At 35.4% G+C, this 21,398-nt stretch overlaps 6 protein-coding genes across 14 annotated transcripts; 4 read left to right on the top strand and 2 right to left on the bottom strand.

The window, feature by feature from the left end:
* The first annotated feature begins 92 nt into the window (after positions 1–92).
* Pfdn2 (prefoldin 2) lies at positions 93–1,051 on the top strand. The gene is made up of 3 exons (XM_011152071.3): positions 93–329; positions 576–699; positions 799–1,051. Exons 1-3 carry the CDS (start codon positions 181–183, stop codon positions 976–978), a joined length of 453 nt encoding a protein of 150 aa, XP_011150373.1. The 5' UTR covers positions 93–180; the 3' UTR covers positions 979–1,051.
* A 1,256-nt stretch (positions 1,052–2,307) lies between these two features.
* LOC112590037 (hybrid signal transduction histidine kinase M-like) lies at positions 2,308–5,329 on the top strand. Of its 4 annotated transcripts, none has more exons than XM_025305544.1 (4): positions 2,308–2,526; positions 2,653–2,846; positions 3,015–3,682; positions 5,275–5,329. In XM_025305544.1, the coding sequence occupies exons 2-3, from the start codon at positions 2,732–2,734 to the stop codon at positions 3,671–3,673; spliced, it is 774 nt and encodes a 257-aa protein (XP_025161329.1). In that variant the 5' UTR covers positions 2,308–2,526; positions 2,653–2,731; the 3' UTR covers positions 3,674–3,682; positions 5,275–5,329. The 4 variants fall into 4 exon arrangements, with proteins under 4 accessions (XP_025161329.1, XP_025161330.1, XP_025161328.1 ...); XM_025305546.1 differs by lacking the exon at positions 5,275–5,329 and having other exon boundaries at positions 2,310–2,526; positions 3,015–3,443; positions 3,534–4,714; XM_025305545.1 differs by lacking the exon at positions 5,275–5,329 and having other exon boundaries at positions 3,042–4,714.
* A 269-nt stretch (positions 5,330–5,598) lies between these two features.
* Positions 5,599–6,755, bottom strand: LOC112590038 (protein ANTAGONIST OF LIKE HETEROCHROMATIN PROTEIN 1-like). 2 transcript variants are annotated; one of them, XM_025305547.1, is made up of 3 exons: positions 6,202–6,755; positions 5,862–6,124; positions 5,599–5,751 (listed from the first exon to the last, which is right to left on the bottom strand). In XM_025305547.1, the coding sequence occupies exons 1-3, from the start codon at positions 6,264–6,266 to the stop codon at positions 5,741–5,743; spliced, it is 339 nt and encodes a 112-aa protein (XP_025161332.1). In that variant the 5' UTR covers positions 6,267–6,755; the 3' UTR covers positions 5,599–5,740. The 2 variants fall into 2 exon arrangements, with proteins under 2 accessions (XP_025161332.1, XP_025161333.1); XM_025305548.1 differs by having other exon boundaries at positions 5,688–5,751; positions 5,883–6,124.
* A 960-nt stretch (positions 6,756–7,715) lies between these two features.
* Cul5 (cullin 5) lies at positions 7,716–13,774 on the top strand. 3 transcript variants are annotated; one of them, XM_011152069.3, is made up of 11 exons: positions 7,716–7,786; positions 8,202–8,408; positions 8,514–8,693; positions 8,763–8,904; positions 9,010–9,324; positions 9,439–9,914; positions 9,990–10,253; positions 11,551–11,706; positions 11,833–12,113; positions 12,235–12,358; positions 12,494–13,774. In XM_011152069.3, the coding sequence occupies exons 1-11, from the start codon at positions 7,766–7,768 to the stop codon at positions 12,686–12,688; spliced, it is 2,361 nt and encodes a 786-aa protein (XP_011150371.1). In that variant the 5' UTR covers positions 7,716–7,765; the 3' UTR covers positions 12,689–13,774. The 3 variants fall into 3 exon arrangements, with proteins under 3 accessions (XP_011150371.1, XP_011150372.1, XP_025161301.1); XM_011152070.3 differs by lacking the exon at positions 7,716–7,786 and adding an exon at positions 7,840–8,037; XM_025305516.1 differs by lacking the exon at positions 7,716–7,786 and having other exon boundaries at positions 8,229–8,408; positions 8,504–8,693; positions 12,494–13,773.
* A 15-nt stretch (positions 13,775–13,789) lies between these two features.
* On the bottom strand, positions 13,790–17,678 carry sra (RRM_RCAN_like domain containing protein Sra). Of its 3 annotated transcripts, none has more exons than XM_011152067.3 (5): positions 17,323–17,678; positions 16,478–16,757; positions 16,214–16,403; positions 15,927–16,079; positions 13,790–15,793 (listed from the first exon to the last, which is right to left on the bottom strand). In XM_011152067.3, exons 2-5 carry the CDS (start codon positions 16,733–16,735, stop codon positions 15,669–15,671), a joined length of 726 nt encoding a protein of 241 aa, XP_011150369.1. In that variant the 5' UTR covers positions 16,736–16,757; positions 17,323–17,678; the 3' UTR covers positions 13,790–15,668. The 3 variants fall into 3 exon arrangements, with proteins under 3 accessions (XP_011150369.1, XP_011150368.1, XP_011150370.1); XM_011152066.3 differs by having other exon boundaries at positions 16,478–16,746; XM_011152068.3 differs by having other exon boundaries at positions 16,478–16,743.
* Positions 17,679–18,991: 1,313 nt separating this feature from the next.
* On the top strand, positions 18,992–20,897 carry LOC105189756 (uncharacterized). Its single transcript, XM_011152065.3, has 4 exons — positions 18,992–19,525; positions 19,595–19,763; positions 19,863–20,066; positions 20,140–20,897. The coding sequence occupies exons 1-4, from the start codon at positions 19,345–19,347 to the stop codon at positions 20,336–20,338; spliced, it is 753 nt and encodes a 250-aa protein (XP_011150367.1). The 5' UTR covers positions 18,992–19,344; the 3' UTR covers positions 20,339–20,897.
* Positions 20,898–21,398: the final 501 nt, after the last annotated feature.

Genomic DNA, 21,398 nt, shown 5'->3' with positions numbered 1-21,398 from the left:
CGGAAGTATAGAGAAATTGTTCACAGCAGGTTCGTTGTAAATCGCAACTGAATTCCGAATCTCGTTCGCCACTATCCGGTTCTCAACGTTCGTGGCCGTACTTACCGCACGCTTCCCAACTGTTTCTCACCGTCGCTGTCCGACACTGTTGTGTAGAATCGTAATATCGAAATTCCTAATATGGCCAGCGAGAAAAAATCGACGAAAGCTTCGTCGAAAGATGCGAAATCTAACGAACAAATATTGTCGGAGTTTCAAACGCTCCGAAATGAACAGAGGATGATGGCGAACAAACTGTCCGAAATGGAAATGGAATTGAACGAGCACAAGTATGAATTGACTAACCTATATGTTTGCTATTTTTTATTTGAATAATCCAGTCATCGTAAACACAAAAGAGATCTCTCGTCAACGTGAAATTTGACAAATTACACGAATAATATTTCGTTATTATTCGTGTGATCCAATCGACCTTTACGATAACCCATAGTAACCTCATAATTTTTTGTCAATGTAGCCCATTGATGATAAGGAAAACTTGTAGCATAATTTAATTGATATAATTCGTATTTCAGAATTGTTATCGACACGCTAAAGAATGTAGATCCCAAGAAGAAATGTTACAGAATGATTGGTGGAGTTCTGTGTGAACGTATAGTAGAAGATGTAATGCCTGCTCTGGTGATAAATAAGGAACAGGTATGTTGCATTATTGCTATTGTTAATATTACTTAATTTCCTTATTTAAATAACGTATCTCTGGTGTATACATGACAATGTCAAAATGTATGTTTTCAGTTGATGAAAGTGATAGACACACTGAATGACCAATTAACAAAGAAAGGAATTGAAATTAATGAATACAAAGAAAAGCACAACATCAGAATCAGAGGGCAAGATGATATGCAGCGGCAAGAAGAGGACAGCAACAAGGAGGCCAAGAGAAACGCGATTGTTGTGAATCCAATTGAAGTTTAAGTGTAATAAATATTTACTCTTTTTTTTGGTATTATAAATTAAGGCATTTATGTGCTACAAGGCCGATAATTTATCTATTGAGTTATACTTTAAATTGTCCTCTGAATTTATTTATTATATTATTTTTATGCATAGACCTTGAGGTAAATTTACAAAGTTAGATATCTATCTTATAATTGTATTTACTGAAAAAAATAATCCATAATTCTGTGGAAACAAAGATATATATTAGGAGCGCAAAAAAGTTCTGAGCCTTTTTTTGCAAAATTCAAAATTTATTTAAAAACAAACAAAACTATATCAATCAACGAAATATTCCCCGTTTGCATCGATGACCTTTTGCCATCTTTCGGGCAGCTTGCGAATTCCCTGATGGTAGAAGCTCACCGGCTTCGAGGCGATAAAGTCATCAATGCATTTTCGTATCTCTTCAAGTGTCACAAAATGTGTATCAGTCAAGAAATGCTGCAGAGACTGGAATAGGTAGTAATCGGAAGGCGCCATGTCTGGGCTATACGCCGCGTGCGGGAGAAGTTCCCAGCCTAACGCAAAGATATGGTCCTGAGTCACTTTCGGAACATGTGGTCGGGCATTGTCATGAAGCAGTATCACTTTACGACGTCCTTTGCCAGTAAATGGCCTCTTTTCTTCAAGCGCATCGCTCAAATTGCTCAATTGTTGCTGATAGCGATCTGCCGTTACTGTTTCACCCGGCTGTAACAACTCGTAATACAATACACCTTTCCAATCCCACCATATGCAAAGCAAAACCTTCTTGGCGTGGATATTGGTCTTTGGCGTCGATGCCGAAGATTGACCAGAGTCAACCCATGAATTTTTACGCTTCGGATTATCATAAAGTATCCACTTTTCATCACCTGTAATGATTTGGTGCAGAAAATCCTTTTTCCGGAACCTTGAAAGCAAAGTGAGTGCCGTGTCACGCCGTCGATTTTTGTTGTCTTCGGACAGTGCATGCGGAACCCATCTGCCTTCTTTTTGAACTTTTCCCATTGCATGTAAACGTGTGGAAATGGCTTGTCGCGTAACGCCAAGTTGCTCTGCAAGCTTCTCTTCAGTTTGTGCAGAGTTTATATCCAACAATGCTTGCAGTTCGTCCGTTTCAATCTTTTGAGGGCGTCCAGCACGCGGTTCATCTTCAAGACTGAAATCTCCTTGGCGAAATTTTTGATACCACCTTTTACACGTAGCATAACTTACAGCGTTCTCTCCATATGCAACACAGATCATTTCAGTGGCTTCAGCAGCATTTTTCTTCAGATGAAACGCGAAGTGGATGGAAAATCGAATATGCTCTTTTGTTATTGCCATCATGAACACTGCTGATTTTAAGGTTATGTGCATCAAACGCCAAATCGCACGATGTTTTGAAAGACCAAGGGTGCGTTCGGGAAGCACGCTATTCGCACAATAAGTATCTAAGACCGTTCGAGGAGACGCTTTGTGGCGCTATAAAATTGATAATGACATCACTCTCAAAGCAGCGTGACGTCATTATTCGCGCAATTTTTCGCTATCATTTTCGAGGTAGGGCAGCAAATGTTATTAGCGCTAATTAGCGCTTATTCTCTCCTCGAACGTTCGATTGTGCTTTAAAGTGTTAGTCTATGATCTGTTCTTCTTAACTGCTGTTCTTTCAACCAATTACAACAGTGCAACCAGAAAGAACAAACCAATTGTGTCAAAAGTCAAATAAAGACAATTTATTAAACTGTGAGAAACTGTATTCACAATGGCTCAATCACTTAGTCAAATATCTGAAAATGTCGAAATTCATCTTTTAGATGAAAACGACGTGACATACACAATAAAAGTATCGCCAAATGATGCAGCGCGTGCAGAAAATGGTAATTATGATGACAGAGGTTATATAAGTATTCTATATGCTAATAATTATCCAAGTATAGAAGATAGATCAGTTGATATAATGGAAATTAATAAATTAGATTATAATAAAAGAATGTGATTGATTTATGTCTCCTTTAATATATAGATATTATTCGTTATTCTTTTAGATACGATATTTGCTACTTATCTTCTAAAAAGAGCAAAATCACAAGATTCAGATTTTGATGCAGCAAGTCTTTCAATGGAGTCTTCCAATTCTGAGGATAATAATGAATCAATGTTTAAATGGTCTCATGCGGCAATTCTATTGCTGGTAGAAAAGTATCGGCTACAAGAAAATAACATTGTATCGGGTAAAATGTCCCAGAAAAAAGTATGGAATAATATTGCATCAGCATTATCTGTTAAAGGCTATAATGTCACTGGACCTGAATATCTTTCAAAATTTCACGGAATGAAACGAACTTATAAATCTATAAAAGATCACAATAGCAAATCAGGGAATAATCTTAGAACATGGCCTTATATGGAAGTCATGGAATCTTTGCTTAGTGAACGACCTTTTATGTCGCCTCCAGCAATAGCCTCTTCAAGCAGTATGTGTTCTAATTCCAGATCTAATAGAGAATCTAACTTATCAAATGCAAATATATGTAACAATGCAAACTCAAATAATAAAAATTTAGCTATTCAAATTCTCGGAAGCGCAAGGCACAAGAAAGTACATCAAACATTGCTGAATCAATTTTACGAAGTCAGAAATTGGCTGAGAACAACAGTGATCAGAGGCACAAAGAAAACATGGACTTTAAAAAGCAAATGCTAGAATTCATGGGTAAAATTTTAGACAAATTATAAATGTTTTTATTTTAATTTACATGCAACAAAGATAAAACGAAGCTGTAGTACAAATTATAAGATTGTTTCCTTTGTTTTTGATAAAACATGTAGCATTTATTTTCTTGTTTACTTTTTAGTACAATTAATATTTTATTTAGTTTTGTAAAATATAGTATAGTAGCTGGTACATCTATTATACTGCGTTCTGTCTTCCTTAATATTTTAAACATATTCTTAAAATTTGCTTTATTTTTTAATATTAATAATTAATATTAAGTTTATACACATAAGTATTCACTAATGTCTTCCCATTGTATTTGAATTAGGTTAGGTTAGGTTAGGTTTTAGTATGGTTAGGTTAGGTTAGTTTAGGTTAGGTTAGGTTAGGTTAGGTTACCCCCAATAATTTGAATTATTTTGACGATTTTCAACTTTATGCCTATACATACATATTTTTATAATATAGTTAATTAGTTAGATAAAGTTGTTGCGTAAACATGGTCATAGACGCAACGCATAAAGTTGTGAAAATCGTACAAATAACAGTTATAATAGCAAGAGATTAATAACTTCTTGTGTATATCTGTGATAAATTGAATAATGGTTATATGCATAAGTGATACTTAATGTTAAGAACACTGATATATAAAATAATATTTTTCTTTCTATGTTGGAACAATTAAAATGTTTGGTAAATATTTCTGATGAAAGTTATGTGGAACAGAATTACTACATTCAGTTAACTTAATTAGTCTATTATAACAAAATTAATCAATCATATTGATCAGAAAAATAAATTGGTTCATTAATTTTGCTGCTTGGTCGATCGAAAAAGTTAACCAGAGTTAGTGATATTAGTTTTTATGTATAACTAAGTATTACATTATACTTAGTATTACTTATACAGTGTTACATATATGTAACTTGTTTTTATTTTTATTGTACCTCAAGACAATACAAAGTATTTCATTTTTATTTTGTCGAAGGGAATGATTAATTAATATTAATGCTTGGTCGACCGATTAAGTTAAGCAGAGTTGGTGATATTAGTTCTTTATGTATAACCAACAATATTACATATATATAACTTGCTTTTATTTTTATTGTACCTCAAGACAATACAAAGTATTTTATGTTTATTCTGTCGAGGGGAGTAATTGTATGTGTTAAAAATTAATTATAAACTATTATAAAATTAATATCAATAACAAAATGTATCTTTCATTTTATTCTTTTATTCTTTTACTTTTTCTTTTCTTTTACTTTTACTTTATTCTTTTACTTTTTGTCCTAAATAAATTAATAACGAAGAGGATGTACTTATTATTTTAGAAGTAACACGGAAATGGCAATTTTTAAATATAATACTATTATAAAAATAAATAAAGAATTCTTTTATATGTTATACTATTTTTATTTTATTAAACATGTACATATTAGTTTATATCTATGTTACAAAAGTATAAAAGATAATAACTTGTAAACTTCTTTAAAATAAAAAATATATTGCATTCCTAGCAAAATTAGAACTGTTTTAAGATTTATATGAGTCTTATTGGAAGTCTTTGGCTAATTAAGTCTCTTCAGAACACCTGTTGTATCATCTGCAGCAACTTGACGAGGAATATCATTATCTACTTCATTATTTAATAAAACAATGTCAAAATCATCATTTCTTAGTATACAAATATTATGCATGACACAACAAGCAAGTATATAATGAGCAATTAAGTCAGTCCGATTCATGGATAGGTTGTGTAATATACTTCTAAATCGACCTTTCAAGGTACCAAATGCTCTTTCAATGGCGATTCGTGCTGAAGAATGGCAGAAATTATAATTTTTTTGTCGTTCAGTCAAATGACCATTATCACAATATGGAACCATTCAATTATCATGAATTTTATATGCAGCATCACCAAGTAAATGGGAATCATCAGAAAATTTTTCTGGGTTACCCAATGCATCTTGAATTTCTGACTGACGAAAAACGCGTTGATCATGCACAGAACCTGCATGTCCAATATAGCAGTGCGTGAAACGAGCTTTGTGATCACAGATCCCCTGGAAGAATATTAAGTACGATATATTCAATATATACAATATAGTGAGAAGGATAAATTCTTCCACCTAATATACTAAGTACATATTACAAACTTGTACATATTACAAACTTAGCTGAATGGAACGGTGACCTTTCCGATTAACATAGGCTTCTGGATGTATATGTGAAGATGGGATATTGATGTGAGTACCATCGATAGCTCCTATGACTTTAGGGAAGGAACTAATTACTTCAAATCCTGTCCAAACTTCTTGGATAGCATTGCCTGTTGGCCATTTAATTAATACTGGTGCTAAATCTGCAAGTATCTTGGTAACTCGACGTGTTAATAAGGCTGTTGATCGACTCACATCAAACTTTTCACATATTGATCTAGGATTAAAAAAATTATGAATGAAAAATGCGACATTACCTTGAGTAGGTCTTATTATTAGATATAATGTACTAACCTATAAGAATCTGGTGTAGCCATTCGCCAAATAGCAATAAAAAACTGTTTCTCTGGGGAGATCATTCCTAACCCTGGATACTTTCTCTTAAGTTTTGGGGCAATTATCAAGAGTACAAACTCAAAAGTGTCTCTGGATATTCTAGATAAGAAGTGTGTAGAACTAAAATTAGTACAGACATACAGCGTATTCGACTGGACCTGGGTTAATCCATGCTGGGTTACATAAACTCAACTTAGGCCCAGTTCCACAACTTGCTTTAAGCGGAGTTTAAAGCTAAACCGATGGTTAAAAGCAGTTTTAACCATAAAGTATATGCGTATATACTATTGCTTTTAACCATCGGTTTAGCTTTAAACTCCATTTAAAGCAAGTTGTGGAACTGGGCCTTATTAGTCGAACGTATACTATACTATACTATATAGTACATGTTCGACCAATAAGCTGGGTTTATTTAACCCAGCATGGGTTAACCCAAGTGAACCCAAGTCCAGTCGAATATGCTAATAGAAAAATTTAGCTAATTTCTTTCCAATAAATACCGAATATCACTATACTAAATACTTTTTGTTGAAATTTCAAATGACATTATTGAAAAATTACATTACATTACATTGTCACTGCTTTAAAACCGCAAGAGGGCGGGAAAATTAATGCAATTTAAATTGTGGTTTCAGTAGTATGAAATCTAGGGCTCAGAACTTTTTTGCGCTCCTAATATGTTCATTACTATTTTTTATTTCTAATATACATTGAAAGTAAAATGAGGATCTTTGTATGTATTTTCTGTGAAACAAAATTTATATATTCAATTATCTACAATCATAAAGTTACATATTTATATTTTAAATAAGTGAACATATATACATAATTCACATAGAAATAACTTTATGTTCTTTACATAGAATTTTCGACTGAACGAATTTTAATCGATTCGAAAGTTCTAATTTGAGTTTGAAAGAATAGAAAAACGATTTTCTTTTTTAATTATGTAACATATATAGCAATTTTGAATATCATGACATTAAATATTCGTTTTGGTGCAAAGGACCAAACGCGATCGATAATCGAGCTCTCATCGTTATATTTTGAGCGGAACTTCTTAAACAAGCAAACGTTCTTACTCATTTATCTTGTCCTAAGATGCTATGAAACCAATAAAAGATCTCTCTAGCATCTGAAGATTGGTTTCGGTTCACAATAGGTATGTTAACAGTTGTTTCACAACAAAAAAGTCTAGTTAAAATTCTCTAAATCTCTAAATTTTTAAATTTCTTTTAAAAAAACGTTCCGATGTCTGTCTAATGGAATGACTCTGTCTTTTGCTGGAAAGCAACCGAAATATTGACTTCTCCAATTTGTAAAATCGAACGTAGCTATTGGATATTCTTTCGTTATCGCTCTCTATATCAGACACACGATTGGTTAACTTATCTTGCATTCGTGCTACACGAGTTGCTGGATTGGCCTTTATAACTGGCGAATACGTAACTTTACATGCCCATTGGCGTAATGCTCGTAGATCCGTGTGAATTTCGCTGAACGAGGATGTCAAAAATTTGTGATGGCGGCGGCGATGCTGAAGGTTAGTCGACATTAAATAAACAAATTACCGCTGAAAACTATGATAAACTCCGTCGACCCGGCCGAAATAGAAGCTCTATTAAGATCTTTCTACAGTTTAATCGCGGATTGAAAGAAAATGAGCGATTACTCGGTGAAACGTGTCAGCGATATTTAAACTTATCTGCCATCGAACTCGAAAGATAGATCTCGCTTTTGTTTATCGTCTAATAATCATATTAACGATACGATAATTAGGCGATTAATCAAATGGTATAACGTTCCTCGATCTGTTTGTATTTTGGGTTTTTGTTTGTTCCAAGATATCGCTTTGGTAACTTTCCAGCGAAAACGTCGGCAGTTTATATACTCTCCGCTTACTATTTCTTTTTTTTTATATTCATACATTTAATGAAGCGTGATGTGTTGATATTCAGGATAAACCACAATTTGTATTCGAGGATAAGTGGCCATGTATGCGACCGATCATATTGAAACTACTTAAGCAAGAGCCAGTGACACAAACTGAATGGCAAGATTTATTTTACTCAGTCCAAGTATGCCTTTGGGACGACAAAGGGCCTCCCAAATTACGGGATGCCCTGAGAGAAGATATAATGGATTTTATAAGACAAGCTCAACAGGTGGGAAATATTGTTTTATACTGAGATGGAAATTATGCTTGTGGCATATCTGCTTCATTTGTCTTGTTAGAATAGCGACTTTTTACGAATCACAGTTTTGTGCAGAGAGTTTTAGCGCACCAAGAAGACCAAGCATTGTTGAAAGCATACATAGCAGAATGGAGAAAATTTTTTACACAATGTAACTATTTACCAACGCCATTTAGGCAATTAGAAACATCTCTTGTGGGAAAGACTTGCTCGAGTATACAAAAGAGAAATCAGCCAGATGACATTGTTAGGAAGGTAAGCAACAATCTGTTTATGCATATGCAATAATTAATTATTTTTACATATTGCATCTATGCTTTGCAGTTGATGTTGGATAGTTGGAACCAAAGCATATTCAATGAAATAAAACAAAGACTTCAGGATTCTGCCATGAAATTGGTACATGCTGAAAGAAACGGTGAAGCATTTGATTCACAACTTGTTATTGGCGTTAGGGAATCTTATGGTAATGAATAAAGTATACCATATGCTTATTTCAATTTATGTCAAAGTAACTTTCCCTCTTGTTATTATTTATATGTATGTAATTATATGTATGTAATTATTTTAGTAAACTTGTGTTCAAATACAAACGACAAGCTTCAGATATACAGGGAAAATTTTGAGGCAGCATATATAGAGGCTAGCGAGACGTTTTATTGGGTGAAAGCACCGGAATACTTGTCTGCACATGGTGTGGAAAACTATATGCGTTACGCTGATTCCAAGTTGAGGGAGGAAGAGCTACGTGCTCAAAAATACTTGGAACCAAATAGCGCGAGTATACAACGACTGACTGACTGTTGCGTGAGAGTATTAGTCGATACCTTTATATCAGCCATACTTGCGGAGTGTCCACGGATGATTCAACATCATCAAACAGATAGTGAGTAACGCTCGTTCTTGTATTGCATCGTTAATTTGCGTTGACGTTAATTTTTGTGACAAGATGTGTGACCGTTTGTCGTGAAGTTATTAGATATAAATTAAATGGTTGCAGAGCTCCGACTTATGCTAAAATTAATGGACAGAGTGTCCGATGGTGTCGGTCCTATGTTGAAAAATTTGGAGGACCACATCGCAAGCGCGGGTTTAGCAGACATGATGGCAGCTGTAGATATTATTACCCAAGACTCAGAGAAATATGTGGAAAGACTGTTAGATCTCTTCCGTAAATTTTCCACGCTCGTTAAAGAGGCGTTCGATGATGACCCACGATTTCTTACAGCACGAGATAAAGCTTATAAGCTCGTTGTTAATGACGCGACGGTATTTAAATTAGAATTGCCTTGTCGACAGAGTTCTGGACTCAGTGGTTCAACAGTTTTAAATAGTAAACCTCCCGTTAACAATACCGGACAGCCAGAGTCGAAGTGTCCGGAACTCCTCGCCAATTACTGTGATATGCTCCTTAGGAAAACACCCCTCAGTAAGAAACTGACTTCCGACGAGATCGAGAGTAGATTAAAGGACGTGGTCGGTATCTTAAAATTTATGTTCTCTCTTTTTCTGTACGGAGTCTGATATTAATTTTGTCACATTTCGTTGCAGCTACTGGTGTTGAAGTACGTTCAAAACAAGGACGTGTTCATGCGTTATCACAAGGCGCATTTGACCAGACGGTTGATATTGGACACGTCCTCGGATTCGGAGAAAGAAGAGAATATGGTCGAGTGGCTTCGGGAAGTCGGTATGCCCGCAGATTACGTAAACAAGTTAGCCCGTATGTTCCAAGATATTAAGGTATCTCAAGATCTGAACCAGCAATTCAAAGAGCAATGCCGTGCGGCTCTTGCTGATAGCATAAATATCAAGGTAAGTCGTTTTGTCGCACAATTTCACTTGAAATTGAAAATTTTTCCTGACAATAATACACTCATTTTATGTGCCTGAGTAACACCGTGCGTCTCTATTGGATGTATATTGTCAAAAAATTTATTTGAAATCTATTAAGGCCCGGTTTCACAACTTACTGTAAACGAAGTTTACCTCGTTAACCTTAGTTTAGACGAAAAATTGCGTTCCACAACTGCCTTAAACCATGGTTAACGTTGATTTCTCACAGTTAAAGTTAAACCCAAAACTTTGGGCGTTTAATGAATTTAAACGAAGTTTAACACTGCAGCACCATCAATTTGAGAAACAAATTTATGACTATCCCGGTTTTGGAGTTCAGTTGACAAATATTTTGAACGTCAAAAAGATATGGCTTTAGAATACATATTATCTTCATCTAAAGATGAAGATTTTGAAAACTTAATTTATCGGCGGACAAGAAATATAAGAATAAGACGACCATCATATTTGGAAGAATTTGATAATATCGATTTTCATGCACGATTTAGATTATCAAAAGAATCTATTATTGCAGTTCTAACAGAAATCGAGCATGAAATTTTTTATAAAACAGAACAGTAAGTATATAAATATAATTTAAAATATTGAGTTTTTTGCTTCAACAGATTATATTCTAAAACAGAGTAGCAACTATATATAAAAGTCAATTATTATATGATAAATTCAATCAAATCAATAATATAAACTAATTGATTATTATTAACACTGGACTTCCACCTTTTAATAAGTTGATACTTATATACAAACACAGCAAATGTTAATGTTGGTTAGTGTTTATTTGATACGAAACAGATATATTATTCTTTACTAGATGTCATAGTATCCAGCTTATTTTAATTTTCTCACTTTTCACTTTTAGCAACAACCAATCATACTCTACATTTGAAAAGAAAGAGAAGTCTTTGACAGTTTCTTCATACAGACTATAGGTTTAAATAAATTACTGGTAAAAACACGATGTGGAACGCGATATAAGTTTAACCATGCCGTTAAATGTAACGTCAGTTCAGATAATCACGGTTTAAATTTGATTTTGCGGAACTGGGCCTAAATCGTTAGATGTAATCCTTGGTTTCTTTTTTGTTTTACTTTTAACGTGATTCTCGTGCGTGATTTTGCATGGAGAAAACTGCACTGGGAGGTGCTCAGAATCAGAGTTAAAATAAAAGGGAGGAATATCCGATGCTGCACAGAGACGTTTCTTCCGAATACTTAACATTCAAATGCGCAACACATCGTGATGTAATCCTTACAGATACTCAACGCAGGTGCATGGGCTCGGGGTAGCGAGCGCGTTACCGTGAGTTTACCGCTTCAACTAGAAGATTATATCCCAGAAGTGGAAGAATTCTATAAAAAGAAACATAGTGGACGGAAGTTGCTGTGGTATCATCACATGTCTAACGGCACGGTACGGCATATATTAACGAGACACTGTCAGACATTTCAAATTTTAGGCTTGTATCATAATCGAGAATATAATTCTAACTTTATAATTTTATTCAGTCTGTATTAAGCGCGCGCGATGTTTCTTCAGATTACATTTTCCAATCAAGTGGGACGTTTCGACGTGGACGTAACGACCTTCCAAATGGCGGTACTGTTCGCCTGGAACCAACGACCTCTTGAGAAGATTTCGTACGAAAATCTCCGACTGGCCACCGAGCTTCCGGATCCTGAACTGAGACGGACTCTGTGGTCCCTGTGTGCCTTCCCGAAGTTAAAGAGACAACTTCTCTTGGTGGAACCGCATGCCCATACCCCGAAAGATTTCGGGAACGACACGAGATTTTGGGTTAATCAGGAATTCGCTATTGTGTTCGTGTCAAATTGTACTTTGTTAAGAGACATCACGCGATATATCCGATTTAAATTTAAAATCAAAGTCCCTCTTATAATCAAGTCCCTCTTCTTTAATATGGGGATATTTTGATATTAGGAAAAATGGCAAGTTACAAAAGCGAGGGAAGATCAATTTGATAGGACGCCTCCAGTTGTCGACGGAGCGTAGCAAGGAAGAGGACAACCAATCTATCGTGCAGCTCAGAATACTACGAGTACAGGTACGTCGCACAAGTCTCAACAATAAAGCAGCGCGACGTAGAAAAATATCAATGAACATTTATCTTTTTTTTTATCTTTTGATCTTGAGTCGTAAACACTACAATAAGACAATAATTTTGCGTGTGTCACCGCAGGAGGCTATCATCAAGATTTTAAAGATGCGCAAGACGATCAGCAATGCTCAGCTACAAACCGAACTAGTGGATATACTGAAAAACATGTTTCTACCGAGTAAGAAGATGATAAAGGAACAGATCGAGTGGCTCATTGAACACAAGTATATTAGCAGGCACGACGATGACATTAATACATTTGTGTATGTAGCGTAACACGGAATTATGGCATATACACATAGGGGGGTTCAAACTATGTGGCTCATATTATATTTTTCTATAAAGAAACAAGGATTTAATTTTTTCTCATGTGCGAGGATATAATACGTTCAAGTCCGCCGTATGCCACTAAGTTCTCTGCTTGTTTTAAAGATCATAATATTCTGATGAGACAAGAAGAGAGAGAACAATATTCTCGGTTAGACTTCTCGAGATAAGAAACGTGAAAGTTAAATAGGGTCAAGCGTCATATCGCACCTATTCAACGATCGACGATATATTATATCATGTATGAATATAAAGTATGATTCTATACGGACAACGTTCAACTGGAGAAAGTATCGCAATAATGAGAAACCGTATACAGCTTGCGGGTATATTGTACTACGAAAGATGAAACTTGCATTCGTCATTTGTCTCGACGATTTATACTGATCTAATGGAAAGATTATTGATCAGAAATGGATCGAATTGAGAGAGCAGACAAATTTTGGGTGACACTAACGCCGTTTCAATTGTCTATATTTCACTAAAAATATTCCTGTAAGATGTGCATGTGTGCATACACATACACACATATATATCCTTGAGTTCATACCGTGGTAAATTTCCTAGAAAAAAAAGTAAAAAAAGAAGAAAAAAGATATTATTTATATTTTACAGCGTAATTGACAAGAAATTTGGCACTAAGAACGTCGATAGATCCTTGCACAAATCTGAACGACAGATTTGCACTTGTATATGTACATTGACTTAAATTCAATCATAAATAATAAAAATTCGCATATACTTGAATAAATATATACATACTGTAATGTTTTTGCATACGAACTTACTCGTCGCTAATAGATGTCAACTACCGCGGAAAACCTCAATCGCGGATTACCCGCGTCTTCGAGTCGTGTAACACATTCTTGATTTAGTCCTAGAGTTTATAATGGTTTATAATCGAATTGCGGACGGCGTTCGCGCGAAGACGTTCGTAATTGATTTTCAAAGTATACATTAAAAGCCCGACGAATATATAATATCGTACGATGGCCTACAATATCTTAATATATAAGCATGTACCTCGCAACATCAAACTCTTGATTTTCGAGCGGTGATAAAGAGATATCGTATATTTGTATGATTTCTACATCTGAATTAGTCACACTTGGATGGTTCGAGTCGTCGGATTAAGTCGGAAAGTAGTAACTTAAGCAAAACAATGAGACGCGTGACGCGCGGTTATATGTATAAAGCTTTTATATCACTTGACACACAAGTGACACAGACGAGTGTAATAATGGTATATAAAATTTCAATGAATTAAACGACAGAATATTTCATAACTGTGTACAATATGTCATTATCGAGTCGACGATCTCTCGACTTTTTACCTGCTGTAATCATAGCATATCTCTCACGTGGCAACACGAGTAACATTTACATCAGATTATGCATAGAACTTTTAACGTAAAATAATTTATATTTATATTTTCTTCATCGATACAAATCATTTGTACATCGCTTCCGTCGGTGTAATGTAATTACGTACGTATTCTTTGCTTGGGTTTTCGGTAAAGAAGAATCGAAACTGAAAGACGGAATCGGCTTTTACACGCCGTCCTCCCGCCCAGACGGGAGAATGTAAACGGTATCGCGCTATATAAAGCAAGGGTGGTTACTATATATATTATATATATATATATATATATAAAGTATTTATAAATATTCAACAATTACTTTTAGGTCACAGATCTTGCATTAACAAGAATTATACGTTTTCACGAGAATATTATATACATATACACAATCACCACTGCCGCTGTGTGTAATCGGTAACGCTGATATGACACCACATACGTACCACGATCTTCTATTCCTATCTTCACTAACTCAATTCTCAAAGAGAGTAGAGCGAATAACAATAGGTGTTTTCGTAACTTCATTAACAAGAGACCATTTATAGGATAGCGTGTAATGTTCAAGCTAATGTGAACTAGCTTCCTACCGAAAACACAGAACGAAGAGAACGATAGAGTTTTTAGAACAGTACATTCGTATACACACACATATCACATACATATTAATGTCATATATCTCCCTAGATTTATCTTTGTTTTTTTTCTCGCATGCACGCAAAACTCAACTCAACATTCGATTGACGTAGTCTCCGAAGCATTTCTAAGAGAGAGAGAGAGAGAGAGAGAGAGAGAGAGAGAGAGAGAGAGAGAGAGAGAGAGAGAGAGAGAGAGAGAGAGAACAATCCAAAAATAAATATGGAGGAGGAAGCCGTTGAACTCCGACCTTTTTTTTCTTTTTTGATTCTGTCGATTAATTATCCTCTAAAACGTTAGTTAGTCATCTCTGTGGATTTACAACAATACTGTTAAACATTACGTGCCGTTTAAGAGTACAAATAACACACCAATAATGAGAGGTAGAACTGCAAAATCCTTCAGTATATCGCCCAACAATAAATTCTCGTTTCTGACAACATTGACTGTAAATTTCAATCGTCAGCTCTCGGCTATGATCTTTCGCCATATAAAATCGTTAACGCCATTATTGTTAACGAAACAACAATGGAAACAACGTAGGCCAAAAACTATGCAAATCTGTCGAGTCAACTGTCACCGTGAGAAATAAAGAGTATACAAGGATACTTTAGGGATTCTCAACGGACGAACGCAACCGAGAGACTCTATATCTTCATCGATACATAGCAACAAGTGTGATATTTATAGATCGCTGCTACCCCCGCGGCTGGCTTTGTAAATACTTACTGCTGGACCGCGTCGTTGTCTGCGAGCTGTAATCTTTTCTTTTTACGACGCATCGCTTTCTGCTTTCGCTCAGATACCACAGCCACAAGCAATTGGTTGTAAATTGTTTCATCTTTTTATAATATAGCAATCTAATTTGAAGTTGCTTATTACTGGATGGCCTTTAGAACGGCGTAAGAACTGAGACGCGAGCGAGTGGAGTAAAATTAATGTTCGGGACAACGCGTGTGCTGAATGCGAGGCGCGTTTTTCGCCGGATTCGCGGTCTCGCAAACGTGCACCACTATGCCTGGCTGTCCCGACCCTGCTGGATGTAATTCGTGACTTCCGCCTGCAATATTGAAACATCACTTGTGCATATGTAGCTTGAGATACAATTAAATGATTCTTACTTCTGCCGTTGCGTCTCCTACGTACGTAAAATCCGTATGAAGGAATGAAATATAACAAGAGATAATAGTAACCTGCGGATAAATTGGCTATAGCAGCTAATAGATCGTGATTGACGAGCGGCTCTCCTTCCTCGCGTGGCTCCCAACCAATTGGTGGAGAAGCTGGAGGAGATATAAGGAACTGTTTGGTGAGTGCAGGAGGTTGGAGATGCTGATCTTCCATATCTAGACAAATTAATTGATGCACTATTAAGACTAATTATTCCTTTTGTCTCTTTAAATTATATTCTGTATTCTACATATATATATACACACGAGTATGTGCTATGTAATTTATGGTAAGTAAGTTAATTACAAACCTATGGGTGTCACAGGTTGTGCAAAATAACAATTAATATCAGTTTCCCCAAAATGTGTCTGATGCAGCTGTAATCTTGCATTTGCCGCAGCACTGGGAGAATTGTAGTTTACTCTCATTCTTCTGAAGGATCTGAAGTACTGAAAGGTAGCATCTTCCCCAAATTGCTTGAAAAGATTCTCTATGGCTGGCTATAAGAACACAATATTAATAATTTAACTAAATCTTTTCATTGTTCATTATTCTTTTACATTATTTATGTTACCTTTAGTTCATCACCCTTGAAAACACGGGGATCCACATTAGTAACAATTACAGAAGTTGGTAGGTCTTCATCGTGAACCAATTCATCAATTGATCTGATACTCGTATCACCAATATGTCTTTCTCTATCAAATTCAAGCTCCAGTTGTGCAAAATTTGGATGTAAATTTGGCAGACCATCCACTTCATTGATTATTATATTTTCAGAATCTTCTGATTCTTCCTCCTCCACTAGCCCAGTGCCATGTTTTTCCTCCATTTTCTTTCCTACTATGTTTAAACTGATATTAAAATAAAACTTAGTACAAGCTAAAATTGTAAAAGCATTAATTTAAAAAATTTTTTAAATACTGTATAAAGTAATCATTTAACATAAAAATTAATTTAAATAAAAAAATACTAAAATAACTTCAATGTGATAAACACAATTACTATAAGTATAATTATGTATAAGATAAGGAAAAGAACATTATAGAAAATCTATATATATTCACAGATTTGCAGATTACAAAACCAAACTGTTTATGTGTACTAGCATCACGCAACTAAACTTCACAAGCGTACAAAATTATTTTTACCAAAAATGAATAAATTGGCGAAACAACCATTCAGCACATCGGCATTTACTTTGCAAAACACGCTTTGACATTTAAATACTAACAATCGGCGGAGACGAAGCGCGCGAGTATGGATTCCTCTTATTGACTATACAAGTGTCATCGTGTCAAGTTCATTGCTATCAATGCAAGGCGAATCAATGCGTATATACGATCTCGTCGCAGCATTCCATCGTAGCATTCATTAAAAGGTACGATAGACATCGATAATAAGAGACATTTCTCTCACCTGACACGATCTCTCTAGCGGGAAAGAGACCAAACACCGATGGATGTTTATAAAACGCTGGCTAACGCGTTTAGTCACAGACACTTCGTTACGTGCGTAACATCTATTCCATCATAACAAATTTAATCGTCTCGTCGCTCCGATATTAGCATCCTCGAGAGATTCACTTCCACCACGTCGATACGTGTTCGCTATTTCATCACTGTTATTATAAGGTAGCCACGCATCGTCGTTGACTTTATGTCTTATAACAACAGGCACAGCAGACACGTTCGGTTCGCGCGTCGTATCCGTATCCCAGTCCGATCGAATGCCATGGCCGTGAAACGGGTAAGGTTACGTTAGGTGAACTGGCAGGATTGCAAACTGTGAAGGATTAATTGAACGACATCGCGCGCCTTGTATCAAAACTTTCATCCTAAGCCCTAATTGGCTATTAAATGGGAAATTTCTAGGATCTTGAACGATTCTCGCGCAGCAATTTTGTCAATTATTTATCAATTAAAAGTCAATTAAAAGACACGATAAATTCTCGACACCGACGAGATACTATAAAGACTGTTGGTCTTACGGAATTTAGCGTACCAGAGAAATCTCGCTGTGCATTAACGCCCTTTTAGGAATACCGTGGCCGGAATATGAAACATAGCTCGAAATAAGCATGGATGATAACAGCAGAGAGAAGAAGGAGAGGTCATGGGTCGCTTTTATGGGCCTTCTACAATAAGCTATTAGTCATAAGTTGTAACTAAATTGACCAACTACAGTCGATTGTTTTTGAAATAATTAATTGTGATTGATCAATTTGCTTATAGCTTATGACTAGGGCCCAGTTCCACAACTTCCTTTAAAGGCTCGTCTACATTAGCTGTAAGAGTAAGGCTGTAAGGTTGCAAGACACGAAATGAAATATTTTCATTCGCTGACAGCTTACGTTACAGCCTTACAGCCTTACTCTTACAGCTATTGTAGACGAGCCTTTACTGTTCACGCTTTCTTACTGCTTACGGCCATTGTAGACCACGCTTAAAGGCCCATCTACAATGGCTGCAAGAATAAGGTTGTAAGCGTAAGCAGTAAGAAATGGACCAACCATAATCGATTATTCTTATAATAATCGATTGTGGTTGGTCTATTTCTTCCTGCTTACGCTTAGAACCTTATTCTTGCAGCCATTGTAGATGGGCCTTAAACGTAGTCAATGAGCTTTTACATTTAATTGATAAATTCCGTTAAATTTAAAAGTATATACCAATCAGATGCAAAAGCTCACTTAGCGCTCAATGAACGATTGTAGTACTGATTGCGTTCAAAAAACAAAGCGCTCACTGAGCGCTTAGTAACTATTGGTCTTTACTGTTAGATCCTTAAGGTCATTCTACAATACGTGTCGTAAGTTGTAAGCCGTAAGAATTGGCGAATCACAGTCGATTATTACAAAAATAATCGGCTATAATTGGTCAGTTCTTACGGCTTACGACACGTATTGTAAAATGACCTTTACATTCAGACCAATAACGTTGACGATTATTCCGTTGTGTAACCGTTGTTTTCTGAACGCAACCACTGAATGCACCCAAAGACTGGGGGAATGAATTTTCATTCCTAGATTTCGCTCTTTATACTATGGTGGTATACTATGGTGGGAATTTCCATTCGAAAGGTGCGTACGCTTGCTCAGATTCAAAATATAAGCATCAGTAACTGACACGTATGGCTGAAAGATGTTGTATCACCTCTGATACTTGTGCAGAATTTGTGATATATTTTTAAAAACTTGTGACCATGTTTTCTCACGCATGCTGAATATTTTGACAAAGTACCTCGGTTGGTTTGCCAGTGCTTTCCGAAGGAGAACGACTCGTAAAAATGTGTCATGATGTGACAGCATTTAAATTTGGCTCTTCCGGGTAGTGGTCTCCGTACTAACCAAGTTTCGGACGCCCTTTTCTGAATGTTAAGGTTATGCCATACATGTAAATAATAATTCATTTATAAACGTTTTATATTTATAATATATGTATGATGGAGTTCGACCAGTTGGAGCAATGTGTTAAAAGTCTAAACAAGGTAGTGAACGAGTTTCCGATTGGTGCAATTTCACTGAACGATTACATACCTATTGAGAAGAAGATCCAGATAAGCAGAGAATCACTGATGCGTCTGAATGCCAGGTTATTAATACTTAAAGCAAGATATAAACGTATGTGATTGATTTTAGACAGTATGTTGGGGTTCAAGAGTTGATCTAAAATCTCTCTTATCATTGCAGAATACACAGATCATGAAAAGTCAAGGGGGATTGAGGAAGAACTTGAAGATGAACTTTCAAGGGTTGTAAGTGACACACTTATAAACACCAAAGCTATTAAGTTATGTCTTCATAGCACAACTATTATTTCTATTCTCAATAATAAGGAAGGCACTGCGGAGGAACAAGAGTGAGAAAAATATACATCTTTAGTTGTTAGCTGAAATTAGATATTGTAAATAAATGTGTTGAGAAATAGAATGAAACTTTAATATTTTACTTGCTTCAGGAAACTCGGCACTTATGTGAGTAAGTTATTTACTTTGAATGACAATATTATATCTGTCCAACAGTCTATTGAGAAAGCTTCTCAAACACAATTAAATCTAAAATTGGAGTGTCAAAAGGCTCTGAACGATTATAAGAATTTCCTCAAGGAACAGGAGGAAATACGAAACAAAAAATTGCAAGAAACCTCTCCTGATATTGTAAAGTAAGTAAACTTGCTGATGAAATGGTTTACTTTGTGCCATATACCCTTGTAATGTTTAAAATTTCTCTTTCAGAAACAAATCTCGAATGGAAAATACTTTAAGAAAGATAAATGTAATGAAGAAACTTATTAGAAATTTCATAGCAGCATCCTGTTTTATGTTAATGAAAAAGCCATTATTATTGGAAATGTTGGAAAATCACAGAGAATTATTTAATGTGGAAACAATATTAAAAATGGCCCAAAATGAGGAAGATATTGAATCTGTATGAGAGGAAGAGAGAGAGAGAGAGAGAGAAAGAAAGAAAGAGATAAAAGAATATTTAAAAAACCGGAAATTCCGAAGAGAAAATACGCAGGAATTCATTAAGAATTTTTTTCTCTTTTCTTACTTGCTAAGCGCAATAGACACAACACATATTTACAAGAATAAGCTTCCACGCAAATTTCAATGTCTTTTTCTTATTTTTTTCTTTTTTTCCTTTAAGTTCCTCTATTCAACCGCCTTGTCAGACAGTTTTTTTTGTATGAGTTAATCTTTAAATAAAGCATAATCGATATTGTATATAAGTTAAAAATTAGGATATATATATATATATAGTAATCACAGCTTACGTATATATAGTAAAGTTTCACTATAGGGGAGAGAGATGTACACATTCATGTTTTAAAATCAGTGTATCGAGAGACTTTCTCGCTCTACTTTCTTCGCACGATTAACTCGTGTATTATATGTATAATGTAACCACCGCGTGCGGTAAAATGCAAATTGTAAGACAATCGGGTTTTTTTTTCATGGTCCGGTGTGTATGTATGTCGTTCAGTCTCATTATACATTACGTTCGCTTTTTTTTTTTTTCTTTTACTATGTAAACCACTCTCCTCTTCCACAATCATCCATATATATATATATATATATATATATATATATATATATATATGTATATATATATATATAGTAAACACATAATTCACAGTAGTGGTACTAAAACAATTTAATATACTATTTACACAAGTTTGTCGGTTTCGGATAGATCAGTTCAAGACGAGTGGAAAGAAAACGAATCCGTTTGAGTGCCACAAGAGGAGCCGCAGCGGAACTGCGTTTCGCATCATGCCCACCGGAGACAGTGTATCTATGCACGGATCTTTCCTCGGGATACGGATCGACTTTTACGTTCTCCAATGAAATACGAGGCGGGAGATACGATCTCGTATGGAACGCGTATGTATTATTATCTCTAGAGAAATCCGCATCTATACACAAATCATATAATCTCATTCCTCTCTGTTCCGTCAGCTTCTTCGCAAAGAACACATTCGTTTCTCTCA

This window comes from Harpegnathos saltator, unplaced genomic scaffold, assembly GCF_003227715.2.
Source record: "Harpegnathos saltator strain DR-91 unplaced genomic scaffold, Hsal_v8.6 scaffold7, whole genome shotgun sequence".
NCBI classification, from domain to species: Eukaryota; Metazoa; Arthropoda; class Insecta; order Hymenoptera; family Formicidae; genus Harpegnathos; species Harpegnathos saltator.
The sequence above is the reverse complement of the archived record's forward strand: the minus strand, read 5'-3'. Positions and strand labels throughout refer to the sequence as shown.